The sequence below is a fragment of the Schistocerca americana genome, chromosome 2 (genome assembly GCF_021461395.2).
Source record: "Schistocerca americana isolate TAMUIC-IGC-003095 chromosome 2, iqSchAmer2.1, whole genome shotgun sequence".
NCBI lineage: Eukaryota > Metazoa > Arthropoda > Insecta > Orthoptera > Acrididae > Schistocerca > Schistocerca americana.
Genome location: NC_060120.1, coordinates 602373676 through 602392886, shown reverse-complemented (window position 1 = coordinate 602392886; position 19211 = coordinate 602373676). Strand labels below are relative to the sequence as shown.

Here is a 19211-nt window from a genome sequence, read left to right as displayed (position 1 = left end):
ACGTTATTAATTTTTGTCAGTATGCTGCAGCAGTAGAAAAATACAGTACTCTCAACTTTAGTTAGGGCATCGTGAGTAACAGAGAAAAATGGGTGTGGACACTACTGAATTGCAAAAGGAGTGAGAAATGTAAGGCATAACAGAAGTTTGAAACGCGGCAAAGCTAGCAAATGGTGAGCTGCCTAAGACTGCCATTTCATTCTAACTTTCAGTTCACCTCACCTTCCAGAATAGATTGAGGTCTTATTTATTTGACTGAAGGTAAGACCATATTGTACATGGTAACGGGTGATAGTGGTCAAGGTTTTATTGTGTTCTTCTTCCATCATTTTAATTTAGGCTCGGGCAGTGGCAAGAGCAGTTACAAAAACTTCTCCACAGTAATTGTAGCCAGCTTTCTGCCACAAACGCACCAATGGGAGGACCATGTGCTGTCACGTGAGGTAGCGGCTACAACAGCGGGTCCCTGTCTTGTCTGGGAGCTTCCTTACCCTCTGAATGTGTCCACCAGTAATTCCTATTGATGGCAAAATGCTCTCTATGTATGATGTGCAGTTCACTCTGTGACCATAGCCAGTTTTCGTGAATATTGTACCCCTTAGTGATAGTTCTTGGGAATGAAACACGTTTCCTTGAATCCTGGCATTTCTCAGTTTATGTGTTGGAAAAACACCCCAGATGCCCACCTGAGCCCCTGTTACCATCCTGAAATACACAATATGAACCCAGTCTAATGCGGTGGTATAAGTGTCAAAGATATGGTCACACCACAATAGGGTGCAATGGCAAGGCAACAGATATGGGAAAGGTGCCAATGATGCAGGACTGTCATACTCAACACCAGACTTCTGTGTAAAGTGCTCAGGAATGTTCAGTGTTTCTAGAAAAAAAATAAAATTAAAGTGACAATGCGAATTCTGTACACTGAGGCAAAAAAATGAAGTCTCTACAACCTCCAGTTTTATGAACTTCCTTTGCTTCCACTCTGAGAAAAGCTGTATGGTCAGTCATTGCTGCCATCACAAATGCAGGCAATATAGTGACAAAAGAACATGGACAGGTAAATGTACATGCAAAAAAGCTTGTACTACTAAGCCTTTAGCTACTTCTAACCAGATCAAGCAAAGGTTAGACTAAACCACAAAGGCAACCTTCTGTGACAAAGTTAGCTGCTCATAGCAGTTCTGCCTTTAGCAGATATTGTGCTAAATCAAGAAAATCCATTATGAAACCGTAAGATAAAAGGTGCTTGGCATTTACCAAAAAAGGCAACTCTGAAATTGCACTGGATACATTGTTGATGAAGCGGGAGGTTGTCCTACTTCTCCTCACTGTTGAACTTGTCACCTAAAAAGCCAGGACATAAGAAAAACCCCTACGATTAATGGCTGCTCTACTGCAATTGAATGTGAATGGCTCAAAGAACACACATGGAAGTAGTACAGTTTATAACTCAGAATATGCTCGTATGTCTGTGCATACAAGACACATTTCAAATCTTCAGACAAACCTTAGTTTAAAGGCTACACCATCCAAAGGTCCAGATCAGATTAAAGGAGGAGATTGAAGCAATTCAGAGGTGGGCTGCTATGTTTGTGACCAGTGTGATAACTGCAGTGCCTGTGTTATTCCGAATTACAATGCAATGTCCCTTCGGGGGCATGCATGGCTGATGGAACAGTCATTGTGGCGACTACAGCCGTTATGAAATACATGCAGTGTATTCGCAGTTGCAATTATGGACAACCATCAACTGTATAACAGAATGATGACAGTGAAAATTTGTGCCAGGCTGAAACTTAAACCCGAAATCCCTGCTTATTGCAAGCAGTCACCTTACCATTAAGATAACCGCATATGACTCACAGTTAGACCCAAACTTCCATATGTTGTCAGCCATGTGTCTACAAGCTGTATTACACATCCATTATGTATATACAGAGGAGACATTTTACTTCAAAATCCCTTGGCCAGTGATAGTGGATAAATATGGTTATTGCAGTGTTTATGGTATTCCAGATAACAATGCAATGTGCCTTTGGACATGCATGCAAGTGACTTTCAAGTAAATTGTGTCCCCTGTACCGGAATATACATAATGGATGTAGGAGTTCAGGTTGTAGACACATGGTTGATGACATATGGAAGCTTAGGTCTGGCTGTGAGTCATATTCGGATAGCCTAATGGTAAGGCAAGGCAACTGCTCATAATTAGCATGCAATCTGAGATAGTCCCAGTCTGGCACAAATTTTCATTGTTGTCATTCAGTTATACAGCTGATGGTTGTCCATATTTGCAACTGCGAATAAATTTCATGTTGTTACCAATAGGTTCAATCAGCATGAGAGTATTACAGGAGTGCTTTGGAAATTCAGATGGGAATTGTTGGAGGGAAGGTGGTGATCCTTTCAAGGAACACTGTTGAGAAAATTTAGAGAACCAGCATCTGAAGTTGACTGCAGAACGGTTGTACTGTTGCCAACATACATTTTGCGTAAGGACTACAAAGATAAAGAAATTCGATCTCATATGGAAGTGTATTTCCCTCGTTGTCTTTGTGAGTGGGTCTAGTATGTATGTAGATGTAGATGGATGATACAGATGATGCGAGGACCAAGTGTGGAGTGGCAGTATTCATTCATGATACATGTTGTTCTGTACAGGTTGTCCTCACCACCCGTATTCAAACGGTAGCAGTTCTGGCTTACTCTCCATTAAAAATAACTGTTTGCTCCTTGTATCACTCACCTCATGACTGTGTGTAAAGCAGTCCTTGAGGATGTTATCTATGAACTCCCTCACCCCTTTCTCCTCAAAGATTGCGAGGCGGCTTAGCATTCATTCACTGGGTATGTACTTGGCGGCCCCAGGCGTCCCAAGCTGGAGACTAGTAAGTGCCACCAATCCTTTCACTGTAACTCCTGAGCATGCTTCAGCGACCACCATGCAGCATAGCCATGGAACGTTGTACACCACAGGGAACGGGGACCTTGGATTGACAGCTCGCATCACGATGATTGTAAAAACTTCTATAGAAAAACCTCAAACTTAACGCGTGCTGTGTGCCGATGAGGTACATACATAGCTCTTGAGGTCGAAGAGTCATTAATGGGCAACTTGTGGGGAACCTGCTGCAGGTCAGTTGCTTAAGGCTAGGCAAGTGGGGCTTTTATTTCATGGGACCGAGTTGGAACCCTCGAAATTCTGCTATGCTCCTCCCCGCAGAATATGTGGGCTGCTAGTAGGTATGAGCACCTGATCAAACAAGTTGGCTCATGTAGTCGGTCCTCTTGACTCGGGCATTTTTCAGGATACTCATGGTAATATTAAGAGAATGCATGCTGCTGGCCAGAATGTATTTAAAATAGTTAAGAAGAAAGTTCCCCATTTTACATTCAAAAGGGTTTGGAGGAGATTTCTGGACATCTAAAATCTGTCAGATGATAGTGTAATGGGATGCTGTTGACAGAAGCCTGTAGTTCGCAAAGTAAAAAACCTCCAGAAAGCACAGAACCTTGGGGAGTATGCAAACAAAACTGAATTGCAAAACACCTTGAACTACACCAAAAGTGTTGCGACTTACAGGGATCCAGTACACTTTGCCAGAGAAAAACTGAAAGCTGAGTGGACCCAAGAAGTCATTGTTGATGTGCAAAACATAATGCCAAGGGGGGTGGCAATCTAGTGAGTCACTAGTTTATACTGACTTTCAACAATACAGAACTTCCATAGCACATCAAGTTGTTTTTTTTTCTTCGCTGAAGTGTGTTTTCTTATGTCCACAATCCAATGCACTGTTTAAAATGCCAGCATTTTCTACATCGTTGTCTACATAGATACTCCGCTAGCCACCTATTCCACTACTTGTCATTTCCTTTCCTGTTCCACTCACAAATAAAGCAAGAGAAAAATGATGTGTATATGCTTCCTCATGAGCCTTAATTTATCGTATCTTATCGTCGTGGCCCTTATGTGCAATGTATGTTAACTGCAGTAGAATCGTTTGGAAGTCAGCTTCAAATGCCGGTTCTCTAAATTTTGTCAGTAGGGTCATTCCATGTCAAATCATGTCGTGTGAAGTGTTGCAAGGATGGTTTGCAGCTGTTCAGGAAGAATCCGCAAGACTTCAAGCACTGTTTTGTCACTGTGGATGAAACACGGATACATTACTACACTACTACTAACAACGTCAAATTCTGAATAGCATGTCAAACCCCATCAAGACTTGGGATGTGTCCTGGGGGAAGAAGAAGCCATAATTTTATTAATATGATTTGGTAAATTTACTAGTGGGTTGTTGCAAATGTAATTGTTGGATGTGAAGGCATCACAATAGAAAACAAAGCAGCATCTGGTAAGGGACCGAATGACTTTTTCAGTCTGGATACAGTGAAATGGAAGGAGGCTTCAGTGTTAAGTGACCCATGGATAGTCACCTGGGAGTGAAATGAGACGTCAGGGAGACAGATTTGTTTTATTAACTTCTTTATTCCATCTTCGGCAATAGTTGTCCCTCATGTGAAACAGACATCCAGCATTGCTGGCATCACAAAGAGCAGAACCAAAAGTGGCGTCACTCGAATGCTGCTGTCAGGGACATCTCTGGCTGTGACTGTGATGACAGCACAGCTGACGATACCACAGAGATGGCTATGAACTCCCTCCACCTAATGGGCAGCTTTCTGCTCTGGCAGTGGCTGCACTCGTGACTTAGTGTAGGCTGCTCCGTCCCATGGCCAAACAGCGGACCCTGTACTGCATTCCGGAATGTCACTCCTGGTGTCACAGGCTTGTAGGGGGATTGCCGCTCTTTGGTGGGTTCGTGCTTGGCTACCAGGGGGTCTCAGCCTTTGCAGCATCTTTCCCATTCTATGCTGCATGTCTATCCTCCTGCAATTCTTTATCATCTCCCTCGGGGAATGTGTCTGGGGTGTTTTTCAGAATGTGTTCCGCATTTTCAGTGGCTGGCATCAGAACAGTCTCACCACTGTTTTTCTCTCCTTTTTTTTTTCTTTCTGTGTTCACCTTCTCCTTCCCTTCGTCCGCTTTTGTGTTTGAGGTTACTCTTTTTCTACATCCTCCCTGTGTGCTCCTGAAGACCGGCCCACATATCTGACACGTAACTGGCGACTGGGTAACACGTAGTTCCTAGCCCTGAGTTAACAGGTAGGATTCCCACCTACCCCCTGGTACAGGCAAAGCCCAGGGAGGGGTGATAGCCTGAGCTGCTGCCTTCCGAAATTGGTGATTGGTCCATCTGTCAGGTGTTTTGGACGTGTGATCTGAAGTGAGAACAGGCAGTGAGTCTCCTTCTGAGGGTAGGGGCCCCAGTTGGAAGGAGCATGCCATCGTAGACGCTGACAATATTGGGATTTTCTCTCGATGGACCAGTCATTATCTTTGCAGTCAATGTCTTCAATATGTAAATGGAATGAACCTCTTGATTAAAAGACCCACCTTGCTAAACCACGGTTCCTCGTGATCTCACATACTGAAGACAGTCAGTTCTTTACAACAGTATAGCTGTTTCTTTTTCAGAAATGTGTTGAAGCATTTGCCAGCCTTGTGGAATCCTGTTCTTGTTTATGCAATGGCACTTTGCTTTTGGAGACTACTGAAAATGGTAGATGCACCCCTAGCGCCCACGCGCATTCCTTTTTCACTTTTGATACAGTGGTGCTTGTGTCCAACATCAAAGCAGGCAATGAAGTTGTCACAGTCTGACTGTACATTCCAAAACCAATGCACTGCTACCAGTGTCATCGTTTCAACCACACTCGAATGTCCTGTTAACACCGGGCCAAGTGTGTAACCTATGGTAGGGATGCTCACGGGGGTGATTGTCTGCCTCCTCCTCCCTCCCTGCTGTATCAACTGCAATGGAGACATGTTGCCTCCTCTCGAGATTGTCCCCTGTATCTCGATGAGTGGGCTGTCCAGGAAATCGGGGTAAAGGAAAAAATGCCTTCCACAGTCACTCGTAAGTTATTCGCTAGTTGCAAAACCTGCGTTCTACCATCTGGCACTTACAGTACTTCTCTTGCTATACCTCACTCCATCAAGGATATGGCCACACAGACATGCGACCGCAAATTCAGCCCTGCAGTTGTGAAATGCCCAGTGTCATGATGGTAGCATCACCATCTCCTTGTCTAGCTGTGCAGCAAACCACCAAACTATTGCCTCATGGAGCGAAGTCATCTGCTACACAACCAGCAGGCCAGAAAGGACAGAAGGAATACTCCTGTGAAGACTTCCTTCATCCCACCAGCCAACAGACATCTGAGTGTCTCTCTGCCAACCGGAAAGGCCCCAAGAAGTCAAACAAAAGCAAACAGTCTTATCCGACTCTGAGATCCTCTACAGTGGTGTCACCACATGATACTCTCGTCTGGCTGACCTACATGTTGCCGGTGTGCATCGCCAACTGGTTTTCTGCCTTGGACTTCGCAGATCGACAAAGGGAGAACACCCATGCCTCTATCGATCTCGTGGAGCAGGATCCTCCAGCCTCTGCACCCTGTGACAGTAAGTCTTTGAAGGCTGGCATTCAGCAGCCACTGAGGCTACACCCCTATATTTCTTCCCTCCTCCCCTTTCCGCATTGTGACTCCTTCCATGGAACGTTTGTGGCCTTCGATGAAACAAAGAGGATTTACGGCTGTTCTTAGAATTGCAGCGTCCACTTGTTCTGCCTCCAGGAAACAAAATTGTGTCCTCGAAACCGCTTTGAGCTCTCGCATTTCCTCTCGGGCCGTTTTTACACCCCCCCACCCTTGAGGACGGCAGTCCATCTCGTGGGGAGTCATGCTGCTCGTACGGGATGATGTTCGTGGTCTACCCATCTCCTTCAAGCTGTTGCGGTGTTTTTTTTCCTTCTTCACTTGACCTTTTCTCTTTGTACAGTTTGCAACCCCCCGTCATTCTTTGTCACTAAGACAGACTTCCTCAATCTTATACATCACCCCTTTCTGCTGGTCGGTGACTTTAATGTGCACCATCCCCTTCGGGGTTCTCCTAGATCCTGTCAGGCAGGTGCCCTCTTGGCTGACCTTCTCAGTCAACTTGACCTTCTCTGCCTCAACACAGGAGCACCCACGTTCCTTTCAGACTCCACACCCACCCTTTCCCATTTGGACCTATCGTTCTGCACTAACCAGCTTACCCCCCCCCCCCCCCCCCCCTCCCCTCTGTGCGTTCAGGGGTTAGAGTAGGCCCAAGATATTCCCGCCTGCTGTAAGTGGTGACTAAGAGGAGTTTCCCACTTTTTGTATCAATATGTTCAGGTCCCATTTTATGGTTTGACCTCCCACTTTCCAAATTCTATGGGCCACTGTAAGACACTGGACTCGCATTCGGGAGGACGACGGTTCAATCCCGCGTCCGGCCATCCTGATTTAGGTTTCCCGTGATTTCCCTAAATCACTCCAGGCAAATGCCGGGATGGTTCCTCTGAAAGGGCACGGCCGACTTCCTTCCCCATCCTTCCCTAATCCGATGAGACCGATGACCACGCTGTCTGGTCTCCTTCCCCAAAACCAACCAACCAACTATGGGCCACTTGGGGAAGGACACCTTATGCAGTGCCATTAGATTATATCTCCTGCACCTCTTATTGTTGTGCTTTGCATCTCCTCCTGCAATTTAACTATTTGGGTACGGACACCTTCCGAGGTACATCATCATCTTTTGTTGTCAACTGTCCTCTTTGGCCCCCATGACACTATTGGATTTTTCCACACCCAATATCCAGCACGGTAGCCAGTCTGTTGTGATGGGGCCATCATATACCCATTTGGTGGTAGCTCCCTGACAACACAGTGATCACACAGCTGATGCCTGAGCTGCAAACTCCCCATGTATGCCAAGGAGTAGATGTCAATCTCCTTTAGGCGTCAGGACTCCTAGCGACGGCCATCTTGCCACGTGGTCTTTGCTATGGCTGGATGGTGCTCGTGGGGAAAGCCCCCTGATTGGAATGGGTAGCTTCATATGGACCAAATGGCCTCAACAGTCTCTTATGAAAGGGAAGGTTGGTTACAACACTGACAGGTATGACCCTAAATCGTTCCCCTCTCTAGCAACATAATGGAAGGAACATAGGGCTACACAACCAAGAGCCATATTCACCTCGTTATTTAGTGTGCAGCAGAACTGATGGAAACTCCTTTTTGCATACAAAGCCTCTCTTTTTGTTGAGCACCTGGTGGCCAAGTTTGGGGAAGTGACACCGCAGTGGGTCGGTTTTGATTCAGATGGCATCCCCAACCCAGTCCCAGTTGTTACTCGCCTGTGACAAGCTGGGTGATATTCGTTTTTCGGTCACTCTCCCATAAAAGCCTCAACATGGTCCAGGGAATTATTTTTCATCATGACATCCTGTTGCAGTCACACGAACTATATGCCAGTTTAGAATGACAGGGCGTTCACTTCGTCTGATGTGTGTATAGGGGGCCTGAAAACAATAAGGTTGTCACCAGTGCCTTCATCCTGGCCTTTGAGGTTGATTTGTTACCTGAAAAAGTCAAGATGATGGTGTACCAATGTGATGTCAAACCTTGCGTCCCTGCGCCTATGCCATGATTTAAGTGCTGGAAATTCGGACACGTGTCCCCCGGTGCAATTCCAGCACCACATGCAGAGACGCATTCCGAATACTCCATGTGCACCTCCCCCCAGCTGCGTCAACTGTGACGAGCACCACTCTCCGTGCTCGCCGGACTGCGCGGTACTCCAAAAAGAGCAGAAAATTATGGAGTACAAGACTCTGAACAGGCTATCTTATTGCGAGGCTCAACTAAAATACGAAAGGTTGAAACCTGTTTGAATGTTCCTCGTTGTATGCTGCCGCTGTGACGGCGCTACCCACCCTGGTACCATTTAAGCTCTAATCTAAACTTGCTGCAGTGGGCCCTCAGGGCCACTCATCTTCGTCTTCTCGCCTGCTCTCTTCTTCTGTTGCTCCCAAACCTTCTGCTTTGGGAGCACCCACCCCCTCCCTCCCCCCCAAATGCCGGGGATGTTCGTCCCCTCCTCCCAGTTGGAGAAGCAACAGTCTCGTCTCCAGCTCTTCATGTGCAGAAGGGATCCCTTGGGACTCTACCTTCCATGGACCCCCACCTGCCCCTCCCTCTTCCTGGGGTCAAGTGGACACCAGTCAGTGGTTGAAAGAGCCATTAGCTGCTGGTCGAAGGGCTTCACGGTCTTCCTCTGTCCCTGAAGCTACTTCTGAAAAACCCTCCTAGCAAGCCCCTAAGGAGTGGTGAGAAGGCAAACAAAGAAGTAGTCTGTTAGGAAACAGGAGACTCTGGTGACTCCCACACCACCACTCCCTGACGTTCTGTGTCCGAGGACAAGGTGGAGATTCTAGCATCTCCTGAGGACATAGACTCACAGACGTCTTGGATGAAATGATACTGACTGTGAATGCCCAACTGGTGGCGGCAGGTAACCCTCAGGTGTAATCTTCCTTTCCGTCACTTCATGCCTTCCCAGATGACTGGAAGTGTATATCCCAGGGCACTTTTCGCCACGGGTGCTCCACCACCGACAGATTTATCCACCTAGAGTCTGCCTCAATCGTCCTTTTCCCAGTGACAACACCTTATTGCCATCCTTTTTGACCTTACAAAGGCCTACAATAGCACTTGTCGCCACATCCTCTCTACTCTGTATGAGTGGAGTTTCCAGGGACCCTCCCGATTTTCATACTGAACTTCTTGTCACTCTGCACTTCCCAAATTCGGGTTAGTGTTTCCCACAGTTCGCCTCATATCCAAGAGAATGGTGTCCTGCAGTGCTCTGTCCTGTGTCTCACTCTTTTTAATTGCTATTAATGGTCTCGCCCAGCAGTATGGTGCTCAGTATCTCCCCTGCTATATGCCGACGATCTTTGTATTTCCTTCTGCTTCTCTTCTATTTGTGTGGCTGAATGCTGGTTGCAGGGAGCCTTACGTAAGGCACAGTTGTGGGCCCTCACTCAGGGCTTTCAGTTTTCAGCTGCCTAAGACTTGTGTCATGCACTTGTCATCTTCTTACTGTCCACTCCTCTCCAGACCTTTACCTCGATGACCAACTACTTGATGTAGTGTAGACTTAGCACTTTTTGGGACTCTTAAATTCCCACTTGGTTTTCACATCTTTGTGAGCTTAAGGAAAAGTGCTCGTGTTATCTTAATATTATTTGATGCCTGAGCCACACTGACTGGGGTGCTGATCGCCCTATACTGCTGCAGATGTACAAAGCCCTCTGCAGTCCAGTATTGACTGTGGGAGCCTGGTGTATGGTTCAATATCATCCTCGGCTTGCGACAGGAGCTTTCCGAATGAGCCCAGGGAACAGCCTTCTCATGGAAGCTGGCGTTCTTCCATTGTGGTTCTGGCAGAAACCACTGCTTGCAAAGTATGCCACACACATTCATAGTATGCTTCACCATCCCAATTACAGTCTCCTTTTTCCTAACAAGGCAATCCATTCCCCGCAGCGGCGGCTCAAACAAGGCATCCCCTTGCAGTCCATGTCTGGTCACTTCTTACTGTACTCGACACTTTCTCTTTTCAATCTTTCTGCAGGTCCACTTACATACCCCTCCATGGTCCTTGCCTTGGCCACAGCTTCGTCTGGAGCTATCGCAAGACCCAAAGGCTCAGTTTCAATGCAGAGATTGTAGCCATCTGTCGCACTCTTGAGCATATCTGCTCCTACACCGGGGAGTCTTTCATCATCTATAGTGAGGTTGTGGGACCCACCCAGAAGAAATTGAAGCATTATTCGTTTGTAATCTTGATTTGTTATGTGACCTACACGATCCAGAGATATTGTGGGATGCTTGGGGGTTGGACGTCTTAGTTTGGTGAAGAGTCAGAATGAGATGTTGCCTACTGGCAGTAGCAACATTTGCCCCTTTGTTATCCAGTTTGGCAAAATGATACTATATATTGCTTGATGGTCTTCCAGCTAAAAGCAGTGTGGTTGACTTATATCCTGAAACACTGAAAATTACATTATATGGAAAATTAAAGTACATGCTATTAAGATACACTTTTTCAGTTAATAAATACTAAAAATGAGAACAAATGTACATGCAGTGAATTCTGTAATGTATGTACATAAACTAAACATGTATATAAAATGAAATAATACATGTCGTTATCATTATCATAAACCATATTCACGATGATCTGAAATCAATGGTGAATGCTGTGTCAAGAAGGAAGCAGGTTAAAGACTCCCGAGTCCTCCCCCACTCCATTTGGAGTCTGACGCAGTTTGGTGAGTGATTACTAGCTGGTGGTAGCTAGTTCATCTACCAGCTACTGCATACTGAATCAGCACGGTAGGGGAACAGAGAGTGGAGAAGCAGTTCTTGAGTCTGTACATGATAGTTTGCTCCCAAGTGAGCTGCAGGGCACTCCTTGCAAACAATCTTTTCCAATATAGATTGGAAACAGAAGGCAAGAAGGTGTTTTTTTTTCCCCCCATGACCGACAAAAGATGCTCACGACAGTAAGGTACGGAAACACATATGTATCGACAACAATGCTTTTTATTTGTAATTTGGAAATTATTTCTTACTATAGTACTCTGCGCTGTAGTGATTAATTCAGTGTGTTGTGTGGGATACTGTTGCACCAACCTACCATGAAATCTTCATTCTGTTCACTTACATCACAGGAGAGACATTGGATGTGAAAGCCGAACCCCCTGCCCCGCCACAGGAAAAGCCTAGGGGAGCCTCCAGCTTCTTTCCACTGGCTCAGCTCTCCACTTCCACTGCATTACAGTTGTTGTACTCTTCCTCATACATAATTCTGCTCCTCACATGGAACCACAGAATATCAAATTGGATGTCCACCCTTTTCTCCTCATGAAATCCTCTGGCTTTGGTTATTTCAGTAATAAGGGGCTGATGACTTGAAGGTCCTTGATGACTTGAGAGTCCTTTTTTAACCCTGCTAATCAATTGGTCAAAAATGTTGTGAAGAAGGAAGCAGGCTTAGGTGCAGTCTGTGAATGGCTGGAAGATGTGTAGACTGTCATTATTTTGAACTGATCCATATGGGCGTATGTTTAGATTTTGCTTTCTTATATGGTTAGCTTGAAAAGGAAACTGGTTATGTACACAACTGTAGGTTTAGAGGAATCTGATAGTAAGTCTAGTGTGATATTAGTAGTTGTATGGAAACAAACATGTAGGTTTAATGATATCGGATTTGAAGCACTGTGGATGGTTGGCTTCGAAAGGAAGCTGGTTGTGTTCAGTGCTGCAGATTGAAAGAGGAATCAAGGGTTAATGTGCGTGTGAGTTACTTTGTAATAGAATTACATCACTTTTTTCTCACCATCTTGTTTTAACTTGAAAAGAGCAACAAAATTAATCAAATGTGGCATTAAGCTATTAAAATTGAAGAGTCTTCAATGAGCCGATAGACTAGGTCCGTAGTTTTCTCGTGAACAGTAGTAAAGATGGAGCATTTAATGGTTCTCTGCAATGACCTATAGCCATTCCTAAGAATGTGTACTCTGTCTATAGAAGGATAAAATTTGCTTTCTGCCTAAAAGGGCAAAAAAAAAAATCATATACAAACTGATGTGCAACTTTTGTTCAGCTCACTGCAATGGCTGAACAACCACAATTATCGTTGGAGATGAATTGATAGGCCTACTTAATATCCTGTCCATGAGCAGTGTGCTCAGTGATTGCCTCTTCATGAGGACAACTTAGATTCTTCATCCCAGCCCACCTATATCAAAACTGAGTAGAAAGGAACTTGCTATGAAGCAGCTGGCCCCACCTTAAAATAAACATTGCAGCGTTACTTTCTTTACTTTGTCCCCTCTCCTCACCTCCATACTCCTGCTTTCTTTGCATTTGTTTAGTTTTGAGTTTTACTGTCATTTTTTGTCATAATTCTCCTTTCTTGTCACTACTTCTTCTGCAATATATGCATCTTTCTGACCTTTGGCTGTTCCTTTTATTTCTTTTTTCCTCTCATCACACCCAGCTTTGAATGGTTGTGTGCACTCTAAAAAGTATCTAATTTTTCAGGTTTTCTAATCCTTGTGTGGTCACTTTCTCGATTCAGGATCGTAATTGACATTTCCACTTGATCCAGTTCATTGCTTTTGTCCCATGTAGGGACCTATAGTTCTAGGCACAAGCATTAGTCTTTTGTTTGTATACGCAGAGTTTTTCTAATTTTTATTTGAAAGTACTTTTAAGTTTTTGTTTTCGTTGCTTATACAGAATGCAGCAGTTTACACATTAAATATGGCATTTCCGTGATTTTTCAGCATGTTGATGAAGAAAATTCATATCTGTGTGGTTATTTGAAGATAAAGGGCTTGACTGAAGAATTCCCAACTCTAACAACGTTCTTTGATGGAGAAATTATCAGCAAAAAGTACCCATTTTTAACAAGAAAATGGGATGCAGATGAAGATGTTGACAAAAAGCACTGGGTGAGTTGTGTTCATTACATCTAAGTAACATGTTTTAGTATTTGTGTACAAATTAAATGTCTGCGGTCTCTTATACATCTTTTTTTCTGTTAACAAAAATTACATTTCAGTTTTTAGAAGAGACCAGAACTTTGCCAGAATACTTAGTTATATGTGTTAAATCTCCATGATCAAAACAAAGCAATTTTATGTGATCTTTTTCTGCCCTTTTATATAAATGCCTACTTCCAAAATAAATTCCATTCTGATGATTAAAAATGCATGTCCCCGTAAATAGAGGTAAACAGTAGATAAGGGCACTAATTATTGGCTTGGATTTACTTGGCCATCTATCAGATCACATCTCCCTCAAATGCAACAATGAGTTCTGGAGCTAAAACATGGTTCCATTATTGTTCTAAATTTCTCTTTCCCCCCATTGCGGCATGCTTGCACAAGGTAGCTAGTAATGTGCTTAATTCTTTTCCTTTTGCACAGTATAGTGCATATTTTTTTAATGACAATAAAATACTTCTTTGCAAAATATGTGAGCAGTCATTGAACTACAAAAAAATTAATTTCTCAGCATATAAGTACAACCAAACGCAAAAATGAAGTTTGTGAGGTTACCAGGAAAGTATTTCTTTCCTTCCATTGGTAACTGCAATATAGTCGGAAATCACAGTTAGCATTAGACTTGAGTAAAGCTTTTATTGTTATCTAAATCACTTTGTGGAAGCTACAGAATCCTACATCAAGACACATTGAGCCTCTCTGCAATACGTTGCCGCATCTATGTGGTGAGCAGCAATCTATTCTTTTCCTATTGTTGTAATTCCTTCGTAGACTTAACATTGTGTAGGTGAATGTTATGCTGAAGTTACGAAAATCATTGAAGTTAAGAAATATCTCTATTACAATTAACAAGTCCATACAAAATTCCGTGAAGCCCATGTACCAGTGAAACAGCCATTTACATTGAGGTGGAAAATTAGAGAGGCAATAGAAATTCCCAAGCGACCTGCAGGTGGCTGTACACACACGGAGTGCAGACATACCGCAGCCTGCACCTAGCAACAAGTAAACAGCACTACGTCGCAGCTACTACCCATTTCTAATTTGCATGTTTCCACCAATAGCACGAAATGTAAACGCCAATCAAGCATGTCTTCATCTTCCAATGATGAGGAATAATGTAAAAATGAATGAAGAATGGCTAACATCCCTCCTCTTATCCTGAAGTACGTTATAAAATTACATAAACTGCTTCCTCTGCCATTAAATAAGATCTAAAGTCTCTCTCATTCACCAATCAGCTCAGCACAGCCCTGAGGAAGGCCACTTGCAACAGTGGCTGAAACATTGGATAATTTCATATTTTGACCATGTGGTCAACAGACCAGAAGAATTTTGACAGTGACAGTGGCCGCAGAATGTACGCTTACTTTATGTATTAACTTGGTTACTGTTTCGTATTGGTGTAATAAATTGATAATCATGTATTTATTATGGTACAAAACAGAATTGTCTCCGCAAAGTTTAAAATGAGTCCAGTCATCCAGAAATGTTGCAAAAAATTGATTCCTATGTAAGGATTATGCTTCACCACAATATTAGTCAGCTACAAAAAGAAGTAATGGTGCCCTTCATTTTAAAGAAAACAAGTTGTACACAGTCATAATTTCCCTTAAAAATTTTAAACGCTTGGTGTTCCACAGCTTTTAAGATATTTGTTAAAAGACATCTTCAAAACACCATGAACTACACTTGAATTGTTTATTTTCCAAACCAATATTCAGGTGTATAACAAATTGTCAGTGGCTTCTGATGCAGAGGAACAAACAGCTGTATAGCAGAAATGTAAGTCTACTTACATAATGTATCTGTGTCACAATGATGTGCATTTCAGTTTATGAGATGCGATATGAAATTTATACTATTATTGTGTACGTTGCTGCTGACAAATCTCAGGTAGTGACAGTTCTTGATCACATCTGACATAACTGTCCTATTATAGTGTAAACATGGAACAGACAGTCAAAGACTCTATATTACCTGTCCCTTTCTTATTTCCGGGATCATATTTATAAATCAATCATGATATGCATTCATAGTGCATGTAAAATACCATCTGGACAATTGATACATGAAGGCAGAATATACAAAAAGTATAAAATTGTAAAATAATCAAACATATCGTGTGAAATTTTGTATTCAGGGTGAATCATCTAAAACTTGCATCACACTTTGCAGAAATGGAAAGTGCTATTGATGTGTGGTTCTCACAGAATGGATTGGTAGTCAGGGGCTCATATTGTTAGCCAATCAACAGATTGTAATAATATTTAGAAAGCTAGCGCTCTCTCTCTCTCTCTCTCTCTCTCTCTCTCTCTCTCTCTCTCTCTCTCTCTGTGGACACACTTTGGTGCAGAACGACTGCTGCAGAAATAAGTCATTGCATATCATCACATGTAATTGGTATGTCCTTGTAGACAGTGTCTTCCAGCTCCCATCACAGAAAAGAAGTCTGCAGGTGTCAAATCAGGGAATGGGCTGGATAAGGTACAGGTCCTCTGCATCCAATCCAGCTATTTGGAAATAATTTGTGAAGAAAATTTGTAGTACTTCTTGCATTATGGGCTAGACAGCCATCATGTTGGTACCACAAGTTCCTCCTAGTCTGCAAAGGAACATCTAGCATCCACGGAAGATGATCTGTTAGGAGACTGTGATACTTGTGCATGTTCAGTGGCCCATCTATGAAAAACAGGCCTATGAGCTGATGCTTCACTATGCCGTACCACATGTTTACACTCAAAGGATGCTGACTTTTCATCTGAAGAAGCCAACAGGGCTTGTCAACAGACTAATAGTGCATGTTTCAGCAGTTTGCCTGTCCATAATTGGTAAATGTGGCTCCACCACTAAAAAAGATACACAATATGTCTGGACTATCCTGTCTTAATAACCACATACAAAAGTTAAAACAATTCTTATCACTTCCACGCTGCTCTTGGAGAGAGGTGATAGGTATGGAACCTGTTTCGATGAAGCATGCAGAGGACTGTTACCGAACTTATGCCAGTTTCTCATGTGATTGTTTTCTTCTGTTACCTTGTATAGCTGTTAAACTACCACTTCCACATAACTGGTTGAAGAGGTTGATAAAAATTGTCAAGATGGTGGAAATCTGTTGGGGCATTTTGCAGCATTCACCATACAAGAACAAACTGCATTCTTCCTACACTCTCCATACACTATGAGCATGTCGACTTTAACTGCATTGATAAATTCCTTCATCCACTCACGACCTACTGGTTGGATTCTCACACACCGACTGACTACCAAGTCACAAGACACTCAAAGAGCACACAAACACACTGTAAGCAAGAATAATGCCATTCTACCTAATAACTAAACAGGGTAAATGGCGCAAACAAGTGTCATTATAGAAACTTTCCAAAAAACAACTTTTCGAAATACAAGGTCTCGCAAACGACTCTCAGTAGAGTATTGTAACAGACACCTCTGACATTCTAATTTAGTCTACTTTTAGTTTGTCAGCGTCAATAGGCATTGCTACATTTGAAAATGTGGATGTCTGCATAAAAAATACACTTTTCAAGTATTATTACAACCTGTTGTGTGGCTAACAATACGAGCCTCTGATTACCAGTCCATTCTGTGAATACTGCACATGTGTAACACTTCCCATTTGCAAAATATTTGAGGTGCAAGTTTTAGGTGTTTCACCCCGTATACATCTTATTCCATAACTCTGTTCGTTCATTAATTATATTGTCCAATTGTTTCGTTGTATGGGTGTATATTTCAATTTCTTCTAGAATGTTTAATAATCTGCCTCTTCTACCATTCTTCAGAAAGCGGAAAATAGGAGACGTTTAAATTATCTAAAAGAAATAGATGTATGCATCCATATGACAAAACAACTGGACAACACACTTAATGAACAAACAGTTATGGAATAACATAATTGCATAGATAAAAAAATCTAGACAGCAGCAGGAGAACACACATATATAAAAAAAGGTTTTGCTTACAGAGCAGTTTGCTCCTTCTTCCAGCAGAAAGGAGGAAGGAAAAGGAATTGGAGAGGTATAGCAAGGGGGTAGAGTTCAGAAGTCACCCAGAACCTCGGAACAGGGCAGACTTACCAGATGGGATGAGAAGGAAAGGCTGATAGTTGGGACTGCACCAGATGAGATTTCAAAAACTGTGAGCTTGAAGGTGGATGACAGGCAATATGCAAGACAGAGATTACTGCTAAAACATCATGTACAAGTTAATAAGAGTGAAAGGCCACATGCATTGTATGTAACAGAGGTGCGAGGCGTACTGCAAAAAATAGACAGGTCAGAAAATGAAAGATGTAGAAAACTAAAATGGAGTGAAGAAAATGGTAGTTACTGTGCAGAAATGCTGAGACAGAAGAAATTACTGGAAATTAAGGCCAGTTGAGTGGTGAGAACCAAGAACATCTTGTAGTACTACTGCCTATCTGCAGAGCTCCAAGAAACTGGTGTCTGGGGGAAGAATCCAGATAGCACAGGTGGTGAAGCAGGCACAGAGGTCAAGACTGTCATGTTGTAGAGCATGCTCTGCAACAGTGTATTGTGTGTTGCTGGTGTACGCCCTTTGCTTAAGCCCATTCGTTCTAACCTGCAACTTGGTGGTAGTCGTGCCAATGTAAAAGGCCAAACAGTGTGCACATAACAGCTGGTATACGACACGTTATTTCACTGGTGCTCTTCCTTATATAGTATATGTTTTGTCAGTTACAGGACTAGTATTGGTGGTGGTTGGAGGGCGTATAGGGTAAGTCTTGTTGTGGGGACAGTTATGGGAGTGGGAGCCATAAGATAGGGAGATGTATTCAGAAGCAGCATAGGATCTGACAAGGATATTGTGCAAATTGGCAGGGCAACGAAAAGTTATTCTAGGTGCGGCGGGCAAAATAACAAACAGAATGGATCTCATTTCAGAGCATGATTTTAGGAAGTCATGCCCTCGTCGTAGTGGGTGATTAATACATTCAAGACCAGGATAATATTGAGTGACAAGTTATGTGCTCCAAAGTTGTTGTTGTTGTTTTTTAGGTATCAGCAGTGCCAAGCTTGGATGGGATGGCTGGGGAAATCTGCATTTGGACTAGGGTAATTAAATGCAGTGAAGGCTGAGGTGAGAATGGTGGTGTATTGCTGTGAAGTGTCTGCATTCAAACAAATTTCTCTGCCTTGAATGCCAAGGCTGTATTAGAAAAAAATGTTTGTCATGGAAAGGATGACAATTGTCAGAATGTAAGTACTGTTCGTTAGTGGGTTTAATGTGGACAGAAGTGTGTAACTGACCTTCGGAAGGATGAGATCGACATCAAGGAAAGTGGCATGGGATTTGGAGTAGGACCATGTGAAATTTAATTTGAGAAGGTATTTGGAGATCAGTTGTTATCAATGTATCTAAACCAAAACAGCGGCTGAACGCTTAAGACTCCCAGGAAAGCACCCTCCAAGCGACGCATGGAAAGGTTGGCATAGGAAGGAGTCGTCCTGGTTCCCATGGTTGTACCCCTGATCTGTTATGTATCTGCCCCTCAAAAGTGAAATAGTTGTTAGTACTCATAAAGTTGATTAAGGTGAGCAGGAAAGATGTCGTAGATTTGAAATCAGTTTTGTGCTGACTGAGGAAATGTTCCGCAGCAGACTGAACATGTTTGGCAGGGATGTTGGTACAGAGGCAGGTGGTGACAAG

At 43.2% G+C, this 19211-nt stretch overlaps 1 protein-coding gene across 1 annotated transcript in view; it reads left to right on the top strand.

The window, feature by feature from the left end:
• LOC124591139 (glucose-induced degradation protein 4 homolog) overlaps positions 1–19211 on the top strand; it is a 69397-nt gene that overhangs the window by 26695 nt on the left and 23491 nt on the right. Inside the window, exon 2 of the mRNA XM_047131707.1 lies at positions 13296–13463. Within this exon, the coding sequence (XP_046987663.1) occupies positions 13296–13463 (168 nt within the window). The remainder of the gene's footprint in view (positions 1–13295; positions 13464–19211) is intronic.